The sequence below is a fragment of the Cetorhinus maximus genome, chromosome 3 (assembly GCF_964194155.1).
Source record: "Cetorhinus maximus chromosome 3, sCetMax3.hap1.1, whole genome shotgun sequence".
Lineage (NCBI taxonomy): Eukaryota > Metazoa > Chordata > Chondrichthyes > Lamniformes > Cetorhinidae > Cetorhinus > Cetorhinus maximus.
The window spans coordinates 14,972,531-14,993,166 of NC_135881.1; the positions used below are offsets into that span (position 1 = coordinate 14,972,531).

Genomic DNA, 20,636 nt, shown 5'->3' on the forward strand with positions numbered 1-20,636 from the left:
GTGCAGACAATGTCAACTTGCATGCCACTCTCCCAGATCATTATGTGCTCATCCTTCCATAAACAAGGGTAAACCCATGTTGCTAACTTCAATCAAGGAGCGTTCAGCAGTGCCATGGCTACTGTGACACACATGGTGACCTGACTGCTTGCCAAACATACCTCCCCGTGGCACCCCAGCCTCACCACCACCGGTGGACCTGGGGGCATGGCGCCTCTCAAGGTTCATGGCCTGCTGCTTGAAAGTAAGAATGACCAACTGGGCCTGCCTTCCGCCAGTCCGCATTGGTTCCGACGCATTGTGCGCAATCTTTTCCTGAAAAGGAGAGAGGAGCATTGATTAGTCCAGCCTGCACCTGAATTCCCATTGCATCTCTGCCAACGCAGCCAGTGTGGGACATTGCAGGTCTCCAGTTCTTCGTTACCCCGCAGCTGCTGCACACTTACCCAAACAAGCCAGGGCTTACCCCCTCCCCACCCCGTTGGCCAAATGCTGAGGAGGCAGAAGTACGTGGAGTGTAAATACCAGAAGATGGATTCGTGCCCCGCCAACTGGAAGCTGCCCTCCCAGCATTTTAGCACCCTAACTTCGACATGCTTCGCAGTTCCAGCACTCTGCCTAAGCGCAGACCCTTGACTTTCAACCCCATTCTATACTCTGGGTGTCAGTGTCACACATGCTGTGGATGTAGGGTGAACTGGGCATGGGCAATCTCTGTTGTCACACCTAGTGAGGGATCCATACCGTGAGGGATTCAATGATGTTACTGTACTCAAAAGTTGCGAGAGTGTGTGGGGGTTGGGGGCAGGGTTTGGGGGAAAGGGTGACGGCTGTATTAAGTGACTTGAGGCAACATGGTACTCACCCTTCCCGAGTGCAGGAGATCATTGGACCTTTTGCGGCACTGGAGCCATGTGCGCCACACCACATCGTGGGAGCTAACACTCTCTGCTACCACCTCCCATGCACTTTTGGTCATGTTGGAGGGAGCCTCTGCCACCCTTCCCTTGGAAGGATCTCCCGCTGCGCTGCCACCTCCTCCAGGAGGGTAGCTAGGCACTCGTCTGAAAAATGAGGGGCACACTGCCCCGCTGGCCTAGCCTCCAGCCTGGCCTGCCCCGATGGCCTACCTACCCTCCGCACATGCATCATCAACATTGCCCCTCTGCAGAGCTCTTCACACAGCCATTGTGAGCAGCCTTTCCAAGGCTGCCAGGCATTCCTTTATACAGGTTGCCAGGTCACCATGGACCCATGCATGCCAGCACGCCCACCGCCGCCCGCTATGCACGGGCGTCGTGAAGTACGCTGTGCGGGCCTTAATTGGCCTGCCTGCATAAAATGGCGGCGCGGACCTGATTGCGGGTGGCGATCGAATCTGCGCCCGCTCCTGACCAGCCTGCCCGACATGGGGAAAATTCTCCCCTTGGCTTCTAGTCTACCCGGCCCAGCTCTGTCCTTGCCCCATTGAAGTCCGCTCTTTGCCAGTTGATTATACTTTGGATTGACCAATGTCATTTTCCACTGTCATCCCAAACCTTATGATACAATGACCACTGTCCCCTAAATGTTCCCCCACTGTCACTTGATCTCCTTAGCCCACATCATTCCCAAGAACCAGGTCTAGCAGTGCCTCCTTTCTTGTTGGACTGGACACGTACTGCTGTCGGAAATTCTCCTGAACACAATCTGGGGACGCTTGTCCCTCACTGCCCCTTACACTACCAATATCCCAGCCTATATATGGGTAATTAAAGCCCCCCGTTATAACTACTCTGTGATGTTTACACCTCTCTGTAATTTCCTTGCAGATTTGTTCCTCTATATCCTTCCCGCTAGCTGGTGGTCGATATATTACAGCGAGCAATGTAATTGCACCCTTTTTCCTTAGCTCTAGCCAAATCGATTCTGTCCTTGAATCCTCTGACACATTCTTTTTCTCCAGTACTGCAATACTCTCCTTAACCAAAAACACCACACCACCTCCTTTTTTCCCTTTCCTATCTTTTCTGAACATCTTGTAACCAGGAATATTTAACACCCAGATCTGCCCTTCCTTAAGTCAGGTCTCCATTATTGCCACAACATCATAATCTCACAAGGCAATCTGTGACTGTAACTCCCCAATTTTATTAACTATACTCCGTGCATTCACATACATGCAGTGTAACTGTAATCATGATTTAGACTTCATTACTTGTTCCCTTACTCCGACTCCATCTATTAACTTACTATTCTCTATTTTAGTGCTATCTGCCTCTCCCAGCATTCCATACACCCGGGTATTACTTTCTAATATTCTTTCCTGGTACCCACACCCCTGCTGAGTTAGTTTAAACCCTCCCCAACAGCACTGGCAAAATGACCCGCAAGGAACTCAGCCCCGGCTCTGTTCAGATGCAATCTGTCTGGCTTGTATAGGTGCCATCTCCCCCAGAGCCAGTCCCAGTGTCTCAGGAATCTAAAGCCTTCCCTCCTGCACCATCTTTCCAGCCACGCGTTCGTGTGTCTTATCTTCCTATTTCTGTACTCACTTGCACATGGCACTGGGAGTAATCCGGAGATCACTATTTTAGAGATCCTGTTTGCTAATTTTCTACCTAGCTCCCTAAATTCCGATTGCAGAACCACATCCCCCTCCCTACCTATGTTGCTAGTACCAATGTTAACCATGACCTCTGGCTGTTCATCCTCTCCCACAAGAATGTCCTGCAGCCATTCTGTGACATCCTTGACCCTAGCACCAGGGAGGCAACAAAGCATCTTGGAGTCATGTTGACGGCTGCAGAAACGCCTGTTAGCGCCCCTTCTGTACAGCTGGGCCAGCCATGGTGCCACGGGCTTGGCTCTTGCCACACTCCTCCAAGGATCCGTTGCCCTCACCGATACTTGAATGGAAAACCAGTTAGTGGGCGGGACCTCTGGGACTCCTGCACTACCTGCCTGTTTCTTTTGGACTGCCTGGTGGTCACTCATTCCCGATCTGCCTGTTTGCCCCTAATTTGCGGTGTGACCACTTCTCTGAATGTGCTATTGACGAAGTTCTCTGCCTCACAGATGCACCTCAGTGACTCCACCCACTGCACAAGCTCTGAAACGCGGAGCTCAAACTTGTGCAGCCGGTGACGCTTCATGCACATGGGCTCGCCTGGGTCATGAGAAGTGTCCACAACTCCCCACATGCCACAGGATGGACATTCTGTTTTGCTGAGCTGTCCTGCCATGCTTTAACCTTAAACTTTTAAATCACTTTTTTACTTAAACTTTAGTTACTTTTACTTACTTTAGCTTATTTTAACCTTACTCTTGTATTATTGACTATAAACTGGAGATTAGCAGAAGGTAGAAATCCTTTGTCCTTACTTACAAATCAGCTCCCTCTCCAGTGCCTATAAATTCTTACTTTCCTTGTGCTTGTTTGCAAATTTGCATTTCTGTTCTCTCCAAACTTTCTCTCCACTTGCGCTGTTTTCTATCCCGAGCTCCCGCTGTTTCTTCTCCTGAGCTCCCGCTGTTTCGTCTCCTGAGCTCCCGCTGTTTTAACCTCTCGCTTCAGGAATCTCGCTGTTGGTGCTGGGTGCATCTGCAGGACTTCTGGATTTCGGGCTCTGGTGCCACTTTGGCTAAGGCACTGAGAGCCCTTCTGGCTTTGCAAAAATTCAGGCTTTTGTCAGAATTGTCATATTGCCATCCTCCTCAGTCTAACAAATGGTTCCTCCTGGAACAACTCTTCTATCATCTTTTAGATCGTCATACATCAGTATATTTCTAGCATTCTCTGCTCTAATTATGAGTAGCTTATTGAATTGTGAAGGAAGGGGGAACAAGTTCTTCATAACATTGAAAGCTTTTTTGTTTTTAAATATTTTTGACCATTTATCTACAGGAAGAATTTGGAAAAAGAGTTACTTTTAAATGTAGGATTTTTATTGTTGAAATACTAATTGTAGTTCCACATTGAATGTTCAAAAGATACACAGTGAAACTTGTAAATTAGGGACACAGGGGACTTGCATCAGGTGTCCTTTATTTGCAGGTCTCCTTATTTTCAAAATGGTTATTATATATACAGTAAATTAGATGAAAACAAATATTCCAGGATTGGTTGCATCTCCTGCAGCTTTTACCCTCACCTGCGATTATGTCTAATTCTGGAGCCCTGCTGACAGGATGTGATTTCAGTTCATTTTTTGTTTTTTATGTTTCATTGCCTTCCCAGATTCCTTTTCCGTATCTTTAAATATATTTCAGTAAGAAATTGCCCATCAAGGAAAAATAAAATTACAACTATAATAGAATTACAGTTTGAAATATGCATCACAAATTCAACTAAGATCATTCATCATGATTCAAACAATACTGATCTCTCAGCCTTGAGTTTAGTGAAAATATGGATGATGCTTCTGTATAAAATATAGTTTCATGGATTATTTCAATCTTGATGACAAAGCCATGAGCTCCTAACACATTATTGGAGGTGAGGATGAAGAAAGCAGGAGAAAAGGGTTTAAGTTGATTTCCGTGGGGATGAGAAGCTGTGGGTGATCTTTGCATTCCAAAATGATCTTTGTTGGTCCATTAAGAGGCTGTCCAGCGAGGCAAAGAGGGATGCTGCAGGTTTAGTAAAGAGGGAATAAACCTGGGATGGTGGCAGGAGAGGTAACAAAGGTCAAGGAATGTTGGAGAATTAGGGTAGGAATTTGGAAGGGCATAGTAACTAAGAGGGGAGAAATGAAAGAAGGCAAGACGACATGAGAGAGCCGCCTAGGAAAGGTGGGTGCGTTTGGGAGGGATGTTGGGGGAGATTGGTGGGGTTTGGGGAGGGGTGTTACAGGGGCGGTGTAGGTCACTTTTAAGGTTTAGTACCACAAAATTAAATACCGTACACGTCTCGAAATTTGTTTTGAAGTTAAACCAGCATATAAATAGCAGTCTAAATTTTCATTATGCCCTAAAGCAGACAGTTCTGTTGATAAGCTGTGTTCTTGTACCAGAGCCTTGATAATCTTGGGCCTCATCAAAATAAATGTAAGAAACTAAAAACTGGAAGTGATGCAAAATGAGGTGTTGACTCACTATCGCCTGTTTTCTTACTCTTGCAAAATTTCGGAATCCTATTGTCCCTATTTGTCACTATGAGATTTCTTAAAGGAAGGTTTTACAAATCTCTGCTCAATGTTCGGTTTACCCCATTCTGCACCTTCCTGTTTAAAATGTAGCCAAAGGTGGTCACAGTGTGGAATTAAAGTTTCTCTGGGGTTGGGGATTCCCGATCATCCATTATAATTTAGCAAAAAAAAATCCATTGAAATTCCAGAAGAACAGCATAAAGGGCTTTTACCATAAAGAGCCTTTATAGAAACCCAATCCTATGACTTTTTCCACAAAATTTGGCTGTTTCTCACCCCACAAATAACAATTCGATATAAAAAAAATACACATTGCACCCAGGGGTCGAGACCCAGGATAATGCTCTGGATAAAAATCTGGCATTAAAAGTCTAATAATGACCATGAAACCATTGTCAATTGTTGTAAAAACCTACCTGGTTCACTAATGTCCTTTAGGGAAGGAAATCTGTTGTCTTTACCTACATGTGACTCCATACCCATGTAGCTGACTCTTAAATGCCCTCTGAAATGGCCTAGCAAGCCACTCAGTTGTATCAAACTGCTACAAGGTCTCAAAAATGGAATGAAACCGGATGGACCACTTGGCATTGACCTAGGTACCGGAAACGACACCAGCAAGCTCAGCCCTGTCGACCCTGCATAGTCCTCCTTAGTAACATCTGGGACTAGTGCCAAAATTGAGAGAGCTGTCTCACAGACTAGTCAAGCAACAGCCTGACATAGTCATCCTCACAGAATCGTATCTTGCACCATCACCATCCCTGGGTATGTCCTGTCTCACGGGCGCAGAACGTACTCTGGTTGGGGGACTTCAATGTCCATCACCAAGAGTGCCTTGGTAACACCGCTACTGACCGAGCTGGCTGAGTCCTAAAAGACGTAGCAGCTAGACTGGGTCTGCGGCAGGTGGTGAGGGAACCAACAAGAGGGAAAAACATACTTGACCTCATCCTCACCAACCTGCTTGCCACAGATGCATCTGTCCATGACAGTATCTGTAGGAATAGCCACTGCAGAGTCGTGGAGACAAAGTCCTGCCTTCATATTGAGGATACCCTCCATCGTATTGTGTGGCACCACCACCGTGCTAAATGGGATAGAGTTCGAACAGACCTGGCAACTCAAGACTGGGCATCCATGAGGCGCTGTGGGCCATCAGCAGCAGCAGAACTGTACTCGAAAACAATCTGTAACCTCATGCCCAGCATATCCCCCACTCTACCATTACCATCAAACCAGAGGATCAACCCTGGTTCAATGAGCAGTGCAGGAGGGCATGCCAGGAGCTGCACCAGGCACACTTAAAATGAGGTGTCAACCTGGTGAAGCTATAACACAGGACTACTTGCGTGACAAACAGCACAACCAGAAAGTGATAGACAGGGCTAAGCGATCCCACAGCCAACGGATCAGATATAAGCTCTGCAGTCCTGCCACATCCAGTCGTGAATGGTGGTGGACAATTAAACAACTCACTGGAGGAGGAGACTCCACAAATATCCCCATCCTCAATGATGCATACGCAACAATCATCAGCCAGAAGTGCTGAGTCGATGGTCCATCTTGGCTTCCTCTGGAGGTCCCCAGCATCGTAGATGCCAGTCTTCAGCCAATTCAGCATAGGGACACGAGAATAAGGGAAGTAAACACGTGGCTAAACACGTGGTGCGGGAAAGAGGGGTTCCATTTCGTGGGGCACTGGCATCAGTATTGGAACAGGAGGGATCTGTACCGTTGGGATGGTCTCCACCTGAACCAATCTGGGACCAATGTTCGAGCGAAAAGGGTAAATAGAGTGGTCAACAGGACTTTAAACTAGAAAGTGCGGGGGGAGGGAAGGGTAAAACTCCCAAGAAGTATGACTAACGGGAAACAAAACAGCAGGTTAGCATGTGGGGGGGGTGGATTCAACTTCATGGAAAATTATGAAAAAACTGAAAAGAAACGAGAGCCCTTGAGGGGCTGTTAAAGTCCCCAGAATACAAAATAGGACAGAGTGTTTGGAAAGGGCTAGGAATCTAACTTCAAGCACATCAGATAAAGGGACGACAATGAGAAAGGGGACGGGAAATACAGGACAGAAGGTATTGTATCTGAATGCACGCAGTATACGAAATAAGGTAAATGAGCTTGTGGCGCAGATTGAAATTGGCAGATATGATGTGGTGGGCATCACGGAGACATGGCTGCAAGGGGATCAGGATTGGGAGCTAAATATCCAAGGATATACATCCTTTCGAAAAGATAGGCAGGTTGGCAGAGGGGGTGGGGTTGCTTTGTTAGTAAGAAATGAAATTAAATCGATAGCAAGAAATAACGTAGGGTCAGATGATGTAGAATCTGTGTGGGTAGAGTTGAGGAACCGCAAAGGTAAAAAAACCATAATGGGAGTTATGTACAGGCCTCCGAACAGTAGTCAGGACCTGTGGCACAAGATACACCAGGAGATAGAAAAGGCGTGTAAGAAAGGCAAGGTTACAGTGATCATGGGGGAATTTCAATATGCAGGTAGACTGGGAAAATCAGGTTGGTAGTGGATCCCAAGAAAAGGAATTTGTGGAATGTCTACGAGATGGTTTTTTGGAGCAGCTTGTGGTGGAGCCCACTAGGGAACAGGCAATTCTAGATTTAATGATGTGTAATGAGGCAGATTTGATAAGGGAGCTTAAGGTGAAGGAACCCTTAGGAGGAAGTGATCATAATATGATAGAATTTACCCTGCAATTTGAGAGCAAAAAGCTGGAATCAGATGTAACGGTATTATAGTTGAATAAAGGCAACTACAGAGGCATGAGGGAGGAGCTGGCCAGAATTGACTAGGAGATGAGCCTAGCAGGAAAGACAGTGGAACAGCAATGGCAGAAGTTTCTGGGAGTAATTTGGGAGACACAGCAAAAATTCATCCCTAGGAAGAAGAAGCGTAAAGGGAGGACGAGGCAACCATGGCTGACAAGGGAAGTCAGGGACAGCATAAAAGCTAAAGAGAAAGCATACAATGCGGCGAAGAGCAGTGGGAAACCAGGGGATTGGGAAGCCTACAATGACCAACAGAGGACAACTAAAAAAGAAATAAGGAGGGAGAAGATTAAATATGAGGGTAAACTTGCAAGTAATATAAAAGATTGCAAGAGTTTTTTTAGATATGTAAAGGGTGAGAGAGAGGCAAAAGTGGACATTGGGCCGCTGGAAAATGACGCTGGAGAAGTAGTAGTGGGGAACAAAGAAATGGCGGAGGAACTGAATAGGTACTTTGCGTCAGTCTTCATGGTGGAAGACACGAGTGACATCCCCAAAGTTCAAGAGAGTCAGGGGGCAGAGGTGAGTATGGTGGCCATTACCAAGGAGAAGGTGGATAAATCACCTGGGCCAGATGGATTACACCCCAGAGTTCTGAAGGAGATAGCTGAAGAGATAGTGGAGGCGTTAGTGGTGATCTTTCAGGAATCACTGGAGTCAGGGAGGGTCCCAGAGGACTGGGAAATCGCTAATGTAAGCCCCCTGTTTAAGAAGGGAGTGAGGCAAAAGACGGGAAATTACAGGTCGATTAGCCTGACCTTGGTCGTTGGTAAGATTTTAGAGTCCATTATTAAGGATGAGATTTCAGAATACTTGGAAGTGCATGATGAAATAGGGCAAAGTCAGCATGCTTTCATCAAGGGGAGGTCATGCCTGACAAATCTGTTAGAATTCTTTGAGGAGGTAACGAGTAGGTTAGACAAAGGAGAGCCAATGGATGTTATCTACTTGGACTTACAGAAGGCCTTTGACAAGGTGCCACACAGGAGGCTGCTCAGTAAGATAAGAGCCCATGGTGTTAGAGGAAAGGTACTAGCATGGATAGAAGATTGGCTGTCTGGCAGAAGGCAGAGAGTGGGGATAAGGGGGTCCTTCTCAGGATGGCGGCCTGTGACTAGTGGAGTTCTGCAGGGGTCAGTGTTGGGACCACAACTTTTCACTTTATACATTAATGATCTAGATGAAGGAACTGAGGGCATCCTGGCTAAGTTTGCAGATGATACAAAGATAGGTGGAGGGACAGGTAGTATTGAGGAGGCGGGGAGGCTGCAGAAGGATTTGGACAGGTTAGGAGAATGGGCAAAGAAGTGGCAGATTGAATACAAGGTGAGGTCATGCACTTTGGTAGGAAGAATAGAGGCATAGACTATTTTCTAAATGGGGAGAGAATTCAGAAATCTGGAGTGCAAAGGGACTTGGGAGTCCTAGTCCAGGATTCTCTTAAGGTTAACTTGCAGGTTGAGTCGGTAGTTAGGAAGGCAAATGCAATGTTGGCATTTATTTTGAGAGGACTAGAATATAAAAGCAGGGATGTGCTGCTGAGGCTTTATAAGGCTCTGGTCAGACCACATTTAGAATATTGTGAGCAATTTTGGGCCCCGTATCTCAGGAAGGATGTACTGGCCCTGGGGAGGATCCAGAGGAGGTTCACGAGAACGGTCCCAGGAATGAAAGGCTTAACATATGAGGAACGTTTGAGGACTCTGGGTCTATGCTCGATGGATATGGGGGGGATCTGATTGAAACTTACAGAATACTGAAAGGCCTGGATAGAGTGGACGTGGGAAAGATGTTTCCATTAGTAGGAGAGACTAGGACCCGAGGGCACAGCCTCAGAGTAAAGGGAAGACCTTTTAGAACAGAGATGAGGAGAAACTTCTTTAGCCAGAGAGTGGTGAATCTATGGAACTCATTGCCACAGAAGGCTGTGGAGGCCAGGTCATTGAGTGTATTTAAGACCGAGATAGATAGGTTCTTGATTGGTAAGGGGATCAAAGGTTACGGGGCGAAGGCGGGAGAATGGGATTGAGAAACTTATCAGCCATGATTGAATGGCGGAGTAGACTTGAATGGCCTAATTTCTGCTCCTATGTCTTATGGCCTAATTCGATTCACTCCATGTGATATGTAGAAATGGTTGAAGGCACTGGATAGTGCAAAGGCTATGGACCCTGCCAATATTCTGTTTATATTTTTGAAAACTTGTGCTCCAGAACTTGCCGCTTCACTAGCCAAGCTGTTCCAATACAGCTCCAACATTCGCTTCTACCTGGCTATGTGGAAAATTGCCCAGGTATGTTCTGTACACAAAAAGCAGGACAAATCCAACCCAGCCAATTACCACCCTATCAGTCTCCTCTCGATCATCAGTAAAGTAATGAAAGGAGTCATCAACAGTGTTATCAAGCAGCACTTCTTAGCAACAACCTGCTCGCTGACGCCCAGTTTGGGTTCCACCAGGGCCACTCAGCTCCTGAGCTATTTACAACCTTGGTTCAAACATGGACAAAAGAGCTGAACTCCCGAGGTGAGGTGAGAGTGACTGTCCTTGACATCAAGGCTGGATTTGACCGAGTGTGACACCAATGAGCCCTAGCCAAAACTGGAGTCAATGGGAATCGGGGGGAAAATGCTCCACTGGTTGGAGTCATACCTAGCACAAAGGATGATGTTTGTGGTTGTTGGAGGTCACTTAGCTCAGCTCTCAGGACATCACTGCAGGAGTTCCGCAGGGTAGTTTCCTTGGCCCAACCATCTTCAGCTGCTTCATTAATGACCTTCCTTCCATCATAAGTTCGGAAGTGGGGATGTTCGCTGATGATTGCACAATGTTCAGCACCATTCACGACGACTCAGGTGCTGAAGCAGTCCATGTCCAAATGCAGCAAGACCTGGACAATATTGAGGCTTGGGCTGACAAGTGGCAAGTAACATTCGTGCCACACAAGTGCCAGGCAGTGACTTCCAACAAGAGAGAACCTAACCATCACCCCTTGATGTTCAATGGCATTACCGTCACTGAAATCCCCCACTATCAACATCCTGGAGAGGATGCAGAGGAGATTCACCAGGATGTTGCCTGGGATGAAACATTTAAGTAATGAAGAGAGAGTGGATAGACTTGTGTTCTCTTCGGGTGACCTGATTGAGGTGTACAAGATTGAGGGGCATGGACTGGGTGGATAGGGAGCAGCTATTCCTCTTGGTTGAAAGGTCAGTCACGAGGGGACACAAGTTCAAAGTGAGGGGCAGGAAGTTCAGGGGGGATGTGAGGAAAAAATTTTTTACCCAGAGGGTGGTGACGGTCTGGAATGCGCTGCCTGGGTGGGTGGTGGAGGCAGGTTGCCTCACATCATTTAAAAAGTACCTGGATGAGCACTTGGCACGTTATAATATTCAAGGCTATGGGCCAAGTGCTGGTAAATGGGATTAGGTAGGTAGGTCAGGTGTTTCTCACGTGTCGGTGCAAACTCGATGGGCCGAAGGAGGGCCTCTTCTGCACTGTGATTCTGTGATTACCATTGACCAGAAACTGTACTGGACTAACCATATAAATACTGTCGCTACAAGGGCAGGTCAGGGGCTAGGAATCCTGTGACGAGTAACTCACCACCTGACTCCCCAAAGCCTGTCCACCATCCACAAAGCGCAAGTCAGGAGTGTGATGGAATACTTGCCTGGATGAGTGCAGCTCCCACAACACTCAAGCTTGACACCATCCAGGACAAAACAGCCCGCTTGATTGGCACCACATCCACAAACATTCACTCCCTCCACCACCAATGCACAGTAGCAGCAGTGTGTACCATCTACAAGATGCACTGCAGGAATTCACCAAGGCTCCTTAACAGCACCTTCCAAACCCAAGACCACTACCATCTAGAAGGACCAGGGCAGGAGTTAGATGTGAACACCACCACCTGGAAGTTCCCCTCCAAGTCACTCACCATCCTGACTTGGAAATATATCGCCATTCCTTCACTGTAGCTGGGTCAAAATCCTGGAACTCCCTTCCTAACAGCACTGTGGGTGTACCTACACCACATGGACTGCAGTGGTTCAAGAAGGCAGCTCACCACCACCGTTTCAAGGACAACTAGGGATGGGCAATACATGCTGGCCCAGCTAGTGAACCCCACATCCTGTGAATGAATAAAAAAATCATCAGGTCAATAGTGGGGATGTTCGCTGATGATTGCATAATGTTTAGCAGCATTCATTAGTCTTCATATACTGAAGCAGCCTGTGCCCATATGCAACAAGACCTGGAATACATTCAGGCTTGGGCTGATGAGTGGCAAGTAACATTTGCGCCACGCAAGTGCCAGGCAATAACCACTTCCATCAGAGAGAATTTAAGCATCCCCCTTGACATTCAATTGCATTGCCATTGCTGTATCCCCCATTAACAACATCCATGGGGTTACCATTGACCAGAAACTGAACTGGACCAGCCATATAAATACTGTGGCTACAAGAGTAGGTCAGAGGCTGGGAATTCTGTGGTGAGTAACTCATTGCCTGATTCCTTAAAGCCTGAGCACCGGTCAGGAGTATGATGGAATACTCTCCACTTGCCTGGATGAGTGCAGCTCCAAAGCCACTTGAGGCTTGACACCATCCGGGACAAAGCACCCTGCTTGATCGGCACCCACGCACCACCTTCAACATTCACTCCCTCCACCACTGACGAACAATGGCAGCAGTGTGTACCATCTATAAGATGCACTGATACAACTCACCAATGCTCCCTCCAAACTTGCAACATTTACCACCTAGAAGGAAAAGGGAGCAGATACACCACTACCTTCAAGTTCCCCTCCAAGCTACACACCATCCTGACCTCGATTTAGACTGTATCGCCATTTCTTCACTATTGCTGGGTCAAAATCCTGGATCACCCTCTGTAACGGCACTGAAGGTGTACCTAAACTATTTGGGCTGCAGTGGTTCACGAAGGCCATTTGGGATGGGCAATAAATGTTGGCCTATCCAGTGGTGCCCAAATCCCGTGAAAGAATAAAAAGGTAATAGACTGGGTAATAAAATTGAGACTCCGAATAAGAGGATCAGTGTCAGCTTGGATAAAAATTGTCTTAAGGACAGAAAACAGTGAGTTGTAGTAAGTGGTTGTTTTTCAGTCTGGAGAGTGGTAGACAGTTGTGTTCCCCAAGATTCGGTGCCAAGTCCACTGCTTTGCCTCCACCACTGAGGGTGAGCGGAGGTAATGTTTTCATCCGTTTGTTAGTCTGTTTGGCTGTAAACAATGTATTTCAAAAAAAATTGGACAGATTCCAATCAAACGTGGTGCTCAGATGGGGTATGCCCCAAGGAAGAACTGATTAGTTTTTGGCAAGGATGGCATCTGGATCCGGTTCCTGGAATCTTTTAAAGGACCTGTTAACATTGGGAGATAAGGCAAATGTTGCTGGTCATTTTATTTAGAATATTGTTGATTGTTTTAGAATATTGTGGATCATCTTAGCTGCTGTGGTATAATTTGTCACAACTATCAAAACGTGAACAGTATTTTCAGAACAGTTTGTTGTTTGTAGATTGGCCTGAAGCCTTTTCAGTGAGATGGAAGCTCTTAATAAAGATTTTTTTTTCAGCGGTATAATTACATGTTAACCAGGCAGAGAAAAACCCTAAAGAGCTGAGTTAACCCAGTGTGGTGGAGGTATGCACCCTACAGAGTGCCCTCTTCACTTGTTTGATATATATGAACGACTTGCATATTGAAATAAGTAACATTTCTGAATTTGCTGGTGATACCAAACCTGGAGGTGTGGCAAGCAGTGAGGATGATACCAATTGACTGCAACAGGACATAGGTAGGCTAGTAGAATGGGCAGACAAGTGGCAGATGGAATTTTATTCAGAGAAGTGTGAAGTGATGCATTTTGGCAGAAGGGATAGGCGGAAGCAATATAGACTTATTGGCACAATTCTGAGGAATGAACTTTTTTACACAGTGAGTGATCGTGACCTGGAACTCGCTACCTACTCTGTATGCAAGGACATCACACCTCCTCCACAAAAGCAATTTCAAGGACAGCTCAGCATGTGATTGTTATCACCAGATCAGATTGTACGCCACATTATGAATGAATGTGGCTAATGAAAATTTGCTGCAGGATTCCATCACCTAACAGCACACAGTACTGTGACTTGGCACACTGATTTAAATTTGTAAAGCTGCTAGATGTCATAGGCAAGAAGAAACTGGTTGAATTTAGTTCAGCTGCTGCTGATGACCATAACGCCTCATGGATCCTTGATTTTGATCTAGCTGTTCTAAATCGATTGCATATAATGCTGTGCAACATGGTGGAGCATATCCTCAGTGTGAATGGGGGAACTTCATCTCCAAAAGAAGTGTGTAATGGTCACTCCTACAAATACTGTCATGGACAGATGCATCTGCTACAGGTTGATGAGAATGAGGCCAAGTAGGTTTTTTCCTCTCTTGTTGCTGCTCATGCTGCCTGCCTGCCAGGAATGTTCTTCAGGATTTGACCAACTCGGTCAGTAGTGGTGTTGGCGAGATACTGTTGCTGATGTATATTGAAATCCCCCACCCGGAGTACATTCTGTGCCCTTGCTACCCTCAGTGCTTCTTCAAGTGGTGTTCAACATCAGCAATAGCACTGATTCATTAGCTGAGGGACCACATAAGCTGGTAATCAGAAGGAGGTTTCCTTGCCCATGTTGGACTAGATGCCATTAAACTTCATGGGGTCTGGAGTCAATGATGGAGTGAAATTAGTGTCAGTTGCAACAGTACTTATTTATCCCAATCTATCCCTCGTATGCCATTCCCTTCATGCTCTACCCATCCCGGTTTTTTCATCCTTTTCATGTCATCCCTCATCCCATTACCACCCCCCCTTTCTCCTATGCCAATCACATTCTCCATTTGAAGACTCCCATGAATTTATGCCTCCCGTCCCCCAGTGCCCTCCAGCCAGGTTAAACAGCTCCCCGTCCCACCACCACCTCCTCCCAACATTCTCTCCCAGGTGGTCCTTGTCTGCCTCCCACCAGCCAGCCATCTCTGCTGATAATTGAATTTAAATTCCACTAACTGCTGTGGTGGGATTTGAACTCATGTCCCTGGAGCATGTCCAGGCCTGACACTAGTCTAGCGACATTACCTGTGGTAACATGCCCCCACAAAAAATGGCACCTCAGTACTGGGGTGTTTGCCTTGATTATTAGCTAGAAGCCCTGGAATTCTGACTCGGAGGCGAGGGAACTACCAGTTGAGCCAATTGAGACTGGTAAACAGAAATTAGTGACAAAGGTTATACTTTGGAGACCAATGAGGAACTTCATGGAGAAATACCTATCATTGCAGTGTTGAGCATAGTTAAGTTTGCCTCTAAGAAAATGTAACATATTCACTAGGAATGGAAGCCTTTCTAGCTGATGTTTGAATTGTGTGGCAGGTCTTGACTTTGCTTGGCAAAATGGAACGTCTCCGAAGTTCTCCTGTTCATGCTAATATATCTTCAACCCTCAATTGCCATTTGGAAGCCATTCATGTCACGCAAGCACGTCGTAAAGATGAAATAATTAATGCTGCAAATCGTCAAAGACAAGGAGCACCTCGCTACAATGATGATAAGGGTAAGCAGTTCACAGTATATTCTGGTATAGGTGATGATTGGAATTTAAGCAAAAGAGAATTGAATGTGCTATTATTAAAATATCATCCTTTCTTCTTTGTATGGGAAATTGAACAAATAGGACACCACTGTCTTTCTGCCTGGCAAGTCATACAAGAATCTAACCCTTTTAGAAACATTGGTCCCAATATTCTTTCCTTCATAACTTTTGGGTATATCCGAAGCCAAGGGTTTTTTTTGGTTAGCTTATAAAGCACCATAAAAAGAACAGACTATTAATTGACAACTTTCTAGTGTGTAATAAAATGCAATATGAATGTATTTACTGCTCTTCATACACAGATGCTTGTTGAAGAACTTATAAATCTCGGATCACAAAGTTTTCTACACGTGGCAATGCACTAAATGTGTGTTGACAATTGAATGTATTGACTGATTTCTAAGGAAATGTCTTGCTCTCTCATTTGACTATTGTGATATAAACTGTTCTCATGCAGAATTAATTTTGAGTCCTCTCGCTATCTGTGATAATATCCTCATTGCCTGTTTGCTTTTGCAGATGTTTTGGCCCTGGCAGCTGCCATAAAGGATTTAACTATGTCAACACGCAAGGCTCGTACTGCTCTCTGGTGTGCATTGCAGATGACCTTGCCAAAATGTTCCCTAGGGATTCTAGTCAAGCAAGTTGAAATTGAAAAAGCACTAAAAGAGCTGGGTCAAGGAGGTGCTATCAAAAATGAGGACAAAAGATTCAGTGAAGAGAAAATACTGGAGAAACCTGAATCTGACCATGCTGGATATGCAGCAATAAAGATAGAAAGTGATTGTAAGAGAGAAGCATGTTGAAAAAGTAACAGCTTAACATGCAGCTGCTGTTCTGTTTTGTGAGTTCTGCTATGGAATATGTCAAACTGTGGATGAAGTGTTTAAAGCAGTATTGAAGTATCTGTTTGCATTGTATGAACTTTTAGGATTAATGATGAGCCACATGTGTTTAAAAAATAGCTTCCCTAAATTTGAAATTAACCTGGTAATCTGAATGGTAAGGGCAAGTTGTATACCTGAGAAGAGAGAGGAGGAGTGATGTGGAAAGACATTGCTTGGTTATCAATTTCTGAGAAAATTGGAAAGTGAAATTTGATCTCAGTACAGTGTGAAAATATTATTTTTGATAACCACTTCTGGTGCTATACCAGTTTGTGCTGTAATGAGCCATTTCAGCTGCATCAGGATATTGGCAAACATATTTCTATTTGAAACTGGCTTTGGTATATGTTAATATCACCAGATAGTAACCATACTGTTCAGGAGATTGCACCAAATCTTGTGTGGAAGAGAGGAGAAACCAAATAATTGCTGTTTTTTTCCTTAATGCTGAGACAAGAATTTTAATTTTAATGAATGAGGTGAGTGAGCATTGTTGACAAAACTAAGGGAATACAGTACTGTTTGCAGTTTTAAATAGCACCCATTTTGGCCTGATTTTGACATATTTGAGACCTGTAAAGAATTCAGTAATTTACCTTTCTTTATTTTGTAAAGGGCAGTATAATTTCTACTATGAGTTGAATTTACTCAAAAATGCAATCAATGAAGCATGTTCTTTTATGCTTTGCAATTATGTAGAATATTTCTTCATGACTACTTTAGATTATGAAAATTTATTGAAAACTGAGAATATGTTCCATTCTGATGAGGTTTAATAACTGTCATTAGACCTATCTAACTAAGGCTTAACACACAAGACCTATTGTAACATTGAACTTTGCAACAAAAAAAATAGTAATGGTACTAAAATCCTCTGGAAGGGAATGATTTATATATTCAGTGGATTATCCATTTTCACATTCTAGCTGAAATTGTGTGTGTGGTTACAGAATTTGTTGCAATCTTGTCTTTCTTTTAACTAGTTATGTAACCTGATCAAATCCTAAATTTAGTTTAGGCACTAGAACTTTAGAACAGTACTGTTCACTTTCCATAGTATTGTGATACTGATCATTGATAAGAAGGTTTGAGGAAGGTTAGAAACTACAATTGGAATTCTATCCTTTTTAAAAAAAACTGTCCAGAAAATTGATTACTTTCAATTATTTAGAACCCAAATGTTATCTTTAACTCTACTTTGTAGTCACATGAATAAATCAGATTATAATGGCAAATGAAATCCTCAAACCAAAAACAGGGCTATTTGGAAAAAAGAGTATTTGCCTATCCACTTAGTTGACAAGATTTTCATAACTCACTGTTATGGAATTGTAGAGTTTTAAGATATATTATTGAACAATTCTGTTTGAGATTATTTGCTAAAGAAATACACTGTTATGTGCCTGTACACCCAAGAACAATTTAGTTATTAATGTCAAGCACTTAAAAGCAGTCATCCAGTTTTTACATTGGTGAGTTATTTAGTCATGGGTTTCTTTTCTCAGATGAGCAAACTGAAAAAATTGTACCTGCATCCATATATGTAGACTTAACACCTCAAACAATTAAACGTGCATCAATAACTTTTAATTATCTTTTGAGCTCACTTCAGAAATAGGTCTATTCTTGCATTTGGACTCCAAAAAAGTGGGGAGGTTACAAAAAATGATATTTTAACTAACATGTCTGATTACGGTTAACAGCCCATGAAACACACCAGTGCCATATTTGCAGCTGTCTAAGAATAAAATCCTGCTAGTACCCACATGTTCTCAAAAAATAATCTTTTTCATTTTTAAGCTTTCTCTGTTAATTTTATATCATTACACCTCTTCTCAAGGCATTGATTCATAATATAAGTACCGGCTTAATCATTTTTTCAGTTGTGTGGCGGGGGAGGTGTATAGCAGGAGTAGAATAATTCTTTGAGCTCTAATTTAAATATGCTGAGTGTTTTGCATCATATTTTAATTTGCTTTCTGCAATTTTAGAGGAGGAGGGGGGAAGAAAAGAATTTGTTAGCTTTTCTAATTTCACAAATACCACTAGTATGTCAAATGGATTCAGAAGAAAGAATTTGAAAAATTCACAATCTTTCAGATGATGAACATGAATCCTCCTGGGGAAAATAATAGCATGTTAACCACAAGTAAAATTCAGTAACATCTTAACTGTAACAATCCTTCCCTCATTGACCATATATTTCATCCTGGTATGCTTTACATGTTGCAGCATTTCTGCTACCTTCTGCATTACGGCTGACCATAAGACTCTCCCACTCTTTTCATCAGGCATATTGGAAGAATTTACAGGCTGATAATCAACCAGTTTGGCCATGTTATGAATGCATCTTCCATGGCCATCAAGTCCTGAAATGGGACTTGAACCAGAGCTTCTGGCCCAGAGGTAGGAACAGTACCACTGCACCACAAGACATTGCTGTCTGTACACCAGTTTTTCTAATTAGTTTATTTTAAAACAATATACGTTGACTGGAGTACTGTATAATTGAAAAAAGGACTCCATGAATATGTAGAATCTAGATATGCATTATGTTAAACCACAGTGTTTTGGGGGTGGGGAGGGTCGGGGAAACCAAGAATTTTGCTAACTGTAATGCCATCTTTTGTCTGCACTTCCTTTCCTTTTCCTATATCCCCAGAATGAGCGTCAAAGTAAAATCCCAGCAGTAAAATCCATTTCCTTTCACCATCAATGAGAAAGTCTTTTCCAGTGTTTTAAGGATTTTATTTGAGAATTCCTTAACAATTACTGTTGAAAATAGTACAAAATTGCTGTTAACTTAGCAAAGTGGCATTTTTGTACTGTTTTGTAACATTATGTAGTGTGAATCTGCAGAAATGGCCATTTCAAACTTTACTGATAAAATTGATCTTAAAAACTTAAATCAAATTGTTAATATTACTTTTTGTTAAAACAAAGGATCACCCTCAGCATAAGTGGGGAGAGGATTTTCTGTTTGCTCTTAGCAAAATTGTAGGTGTATTTTTTATAAATTTGCTGTTATACATAGCATACACCTAAAATCCTTCTTACCCCCTTTACTAATCACTGTTTAAAAAAAAACTTTTTCTAGTGTCCTGAAAGATAACCAATTTAATAATTGCCTTGTATGCAAACTTTGCCCGATTAGGTGAGAAAAAAAATGTAAGTTAAAGCAACCCACCCAAAAAGTGTAATTGTTAAATAAAACTTTAAACCTCATTTTGTATCCAAATGCAAATTAAGGCAATATTAAATGAATCTCTTGAATGAGATGTTGGTCAAAAGAGGCTTTTGAACTGCCCTAGTTTGAAACCTATACTCCTAATTGTAAACGGCTGTGCTTTTTCTCCTGAATTGATGTACATCTACTCAAAAAAAGTATGCTTTTTAATACCTGGGTTGCTAAAGCTATTGAATTAGAAATCTGGTGACAACTTTAATTCATCTATTTTAAGGTCTAAAAACAGAACTAGGTGCAAAATCTAGGAACAAAAGTTTTACTTGCTCATTTGAAAAACATTATCCACCAGAATCCTGTTGGATGCTTAATTGAACTGGGGGATTTACTATAATTATAAATTGCTCTACTGAGGAGGAATAATCCAGCATGTTTAGCCTGATATTTCCCATAGTGCAATCTTTGTAATGTAGTCATCATCACTGCATTTCAGAACTAAAAGACTGAATGAATGAGTACGAGTGCTACGTAACTTGAGTAATCTCATTTTAAGTCTATAAGTTGTATAAGAAGTTTAAGAAAGAAAAAGAACTGTTACTCAGGATTAGTTCTTAGATTTACTAACCCTCTGTGGTGGGGAAATAAATGTAGTACCTATATTTGATCTAGCATGCACTTAATGAAGACAAAATTGATTTTTTTTGTAATATCAGTTTAAGGGATTATAATTTTTAAAGCATTCCATATATTTATTTTAATATTGATTCAAACTTAATTTAAATTCAAATTTAGTATCTAATGTACTGTATTAATGGGATTATTCTTGCCAAACCTTCCTAATAATCAGATTAACTGTTTACTCAGGAAATATATATTTAATATTTAGTTTTTTGGGTTGTATGTGCAAAGTATTTTTCACAAATCTAACTATGTACAGTACTAGGTTACCAAAGCTATTTTTGTTTA

At 43.2% G+C, this 20,636-nt stretch overlaps 1 protein-coding gene across 2 annotated transcripts in view; it reads left to right on the forward strand.

The window, feature by feature from the left end:
• Nucleotides 1–17,322, forward strand: part of LOC144676215 (meiosis-specific coiled-coil domain-containing protein MEIOC-like) — a 53,375-nt gene extending 36,053 nt beyond the window's left edge. For both annotated transcript variants that reach the window (XM_078536705.1, XM_078536714.1), the window contains 2 exons: nt 15,380–15,560; nt 16,119–17,322. In XM_078536705.1, coding sequence (XP_078392831.1) covers nt 15,380–15,560; nt 16,119–16,405 — 468 coding nt within the window. In that variant the 3' untranslated portion in view covers nt 16,406–17,322. The remainder of the gene's footprint in view (nt 1–15,379; nt 15,561–16,118) is intronic.
• The last annotated feature ends 3,314 nt before the right edge of the window (nt 17,323–20,636 follow it).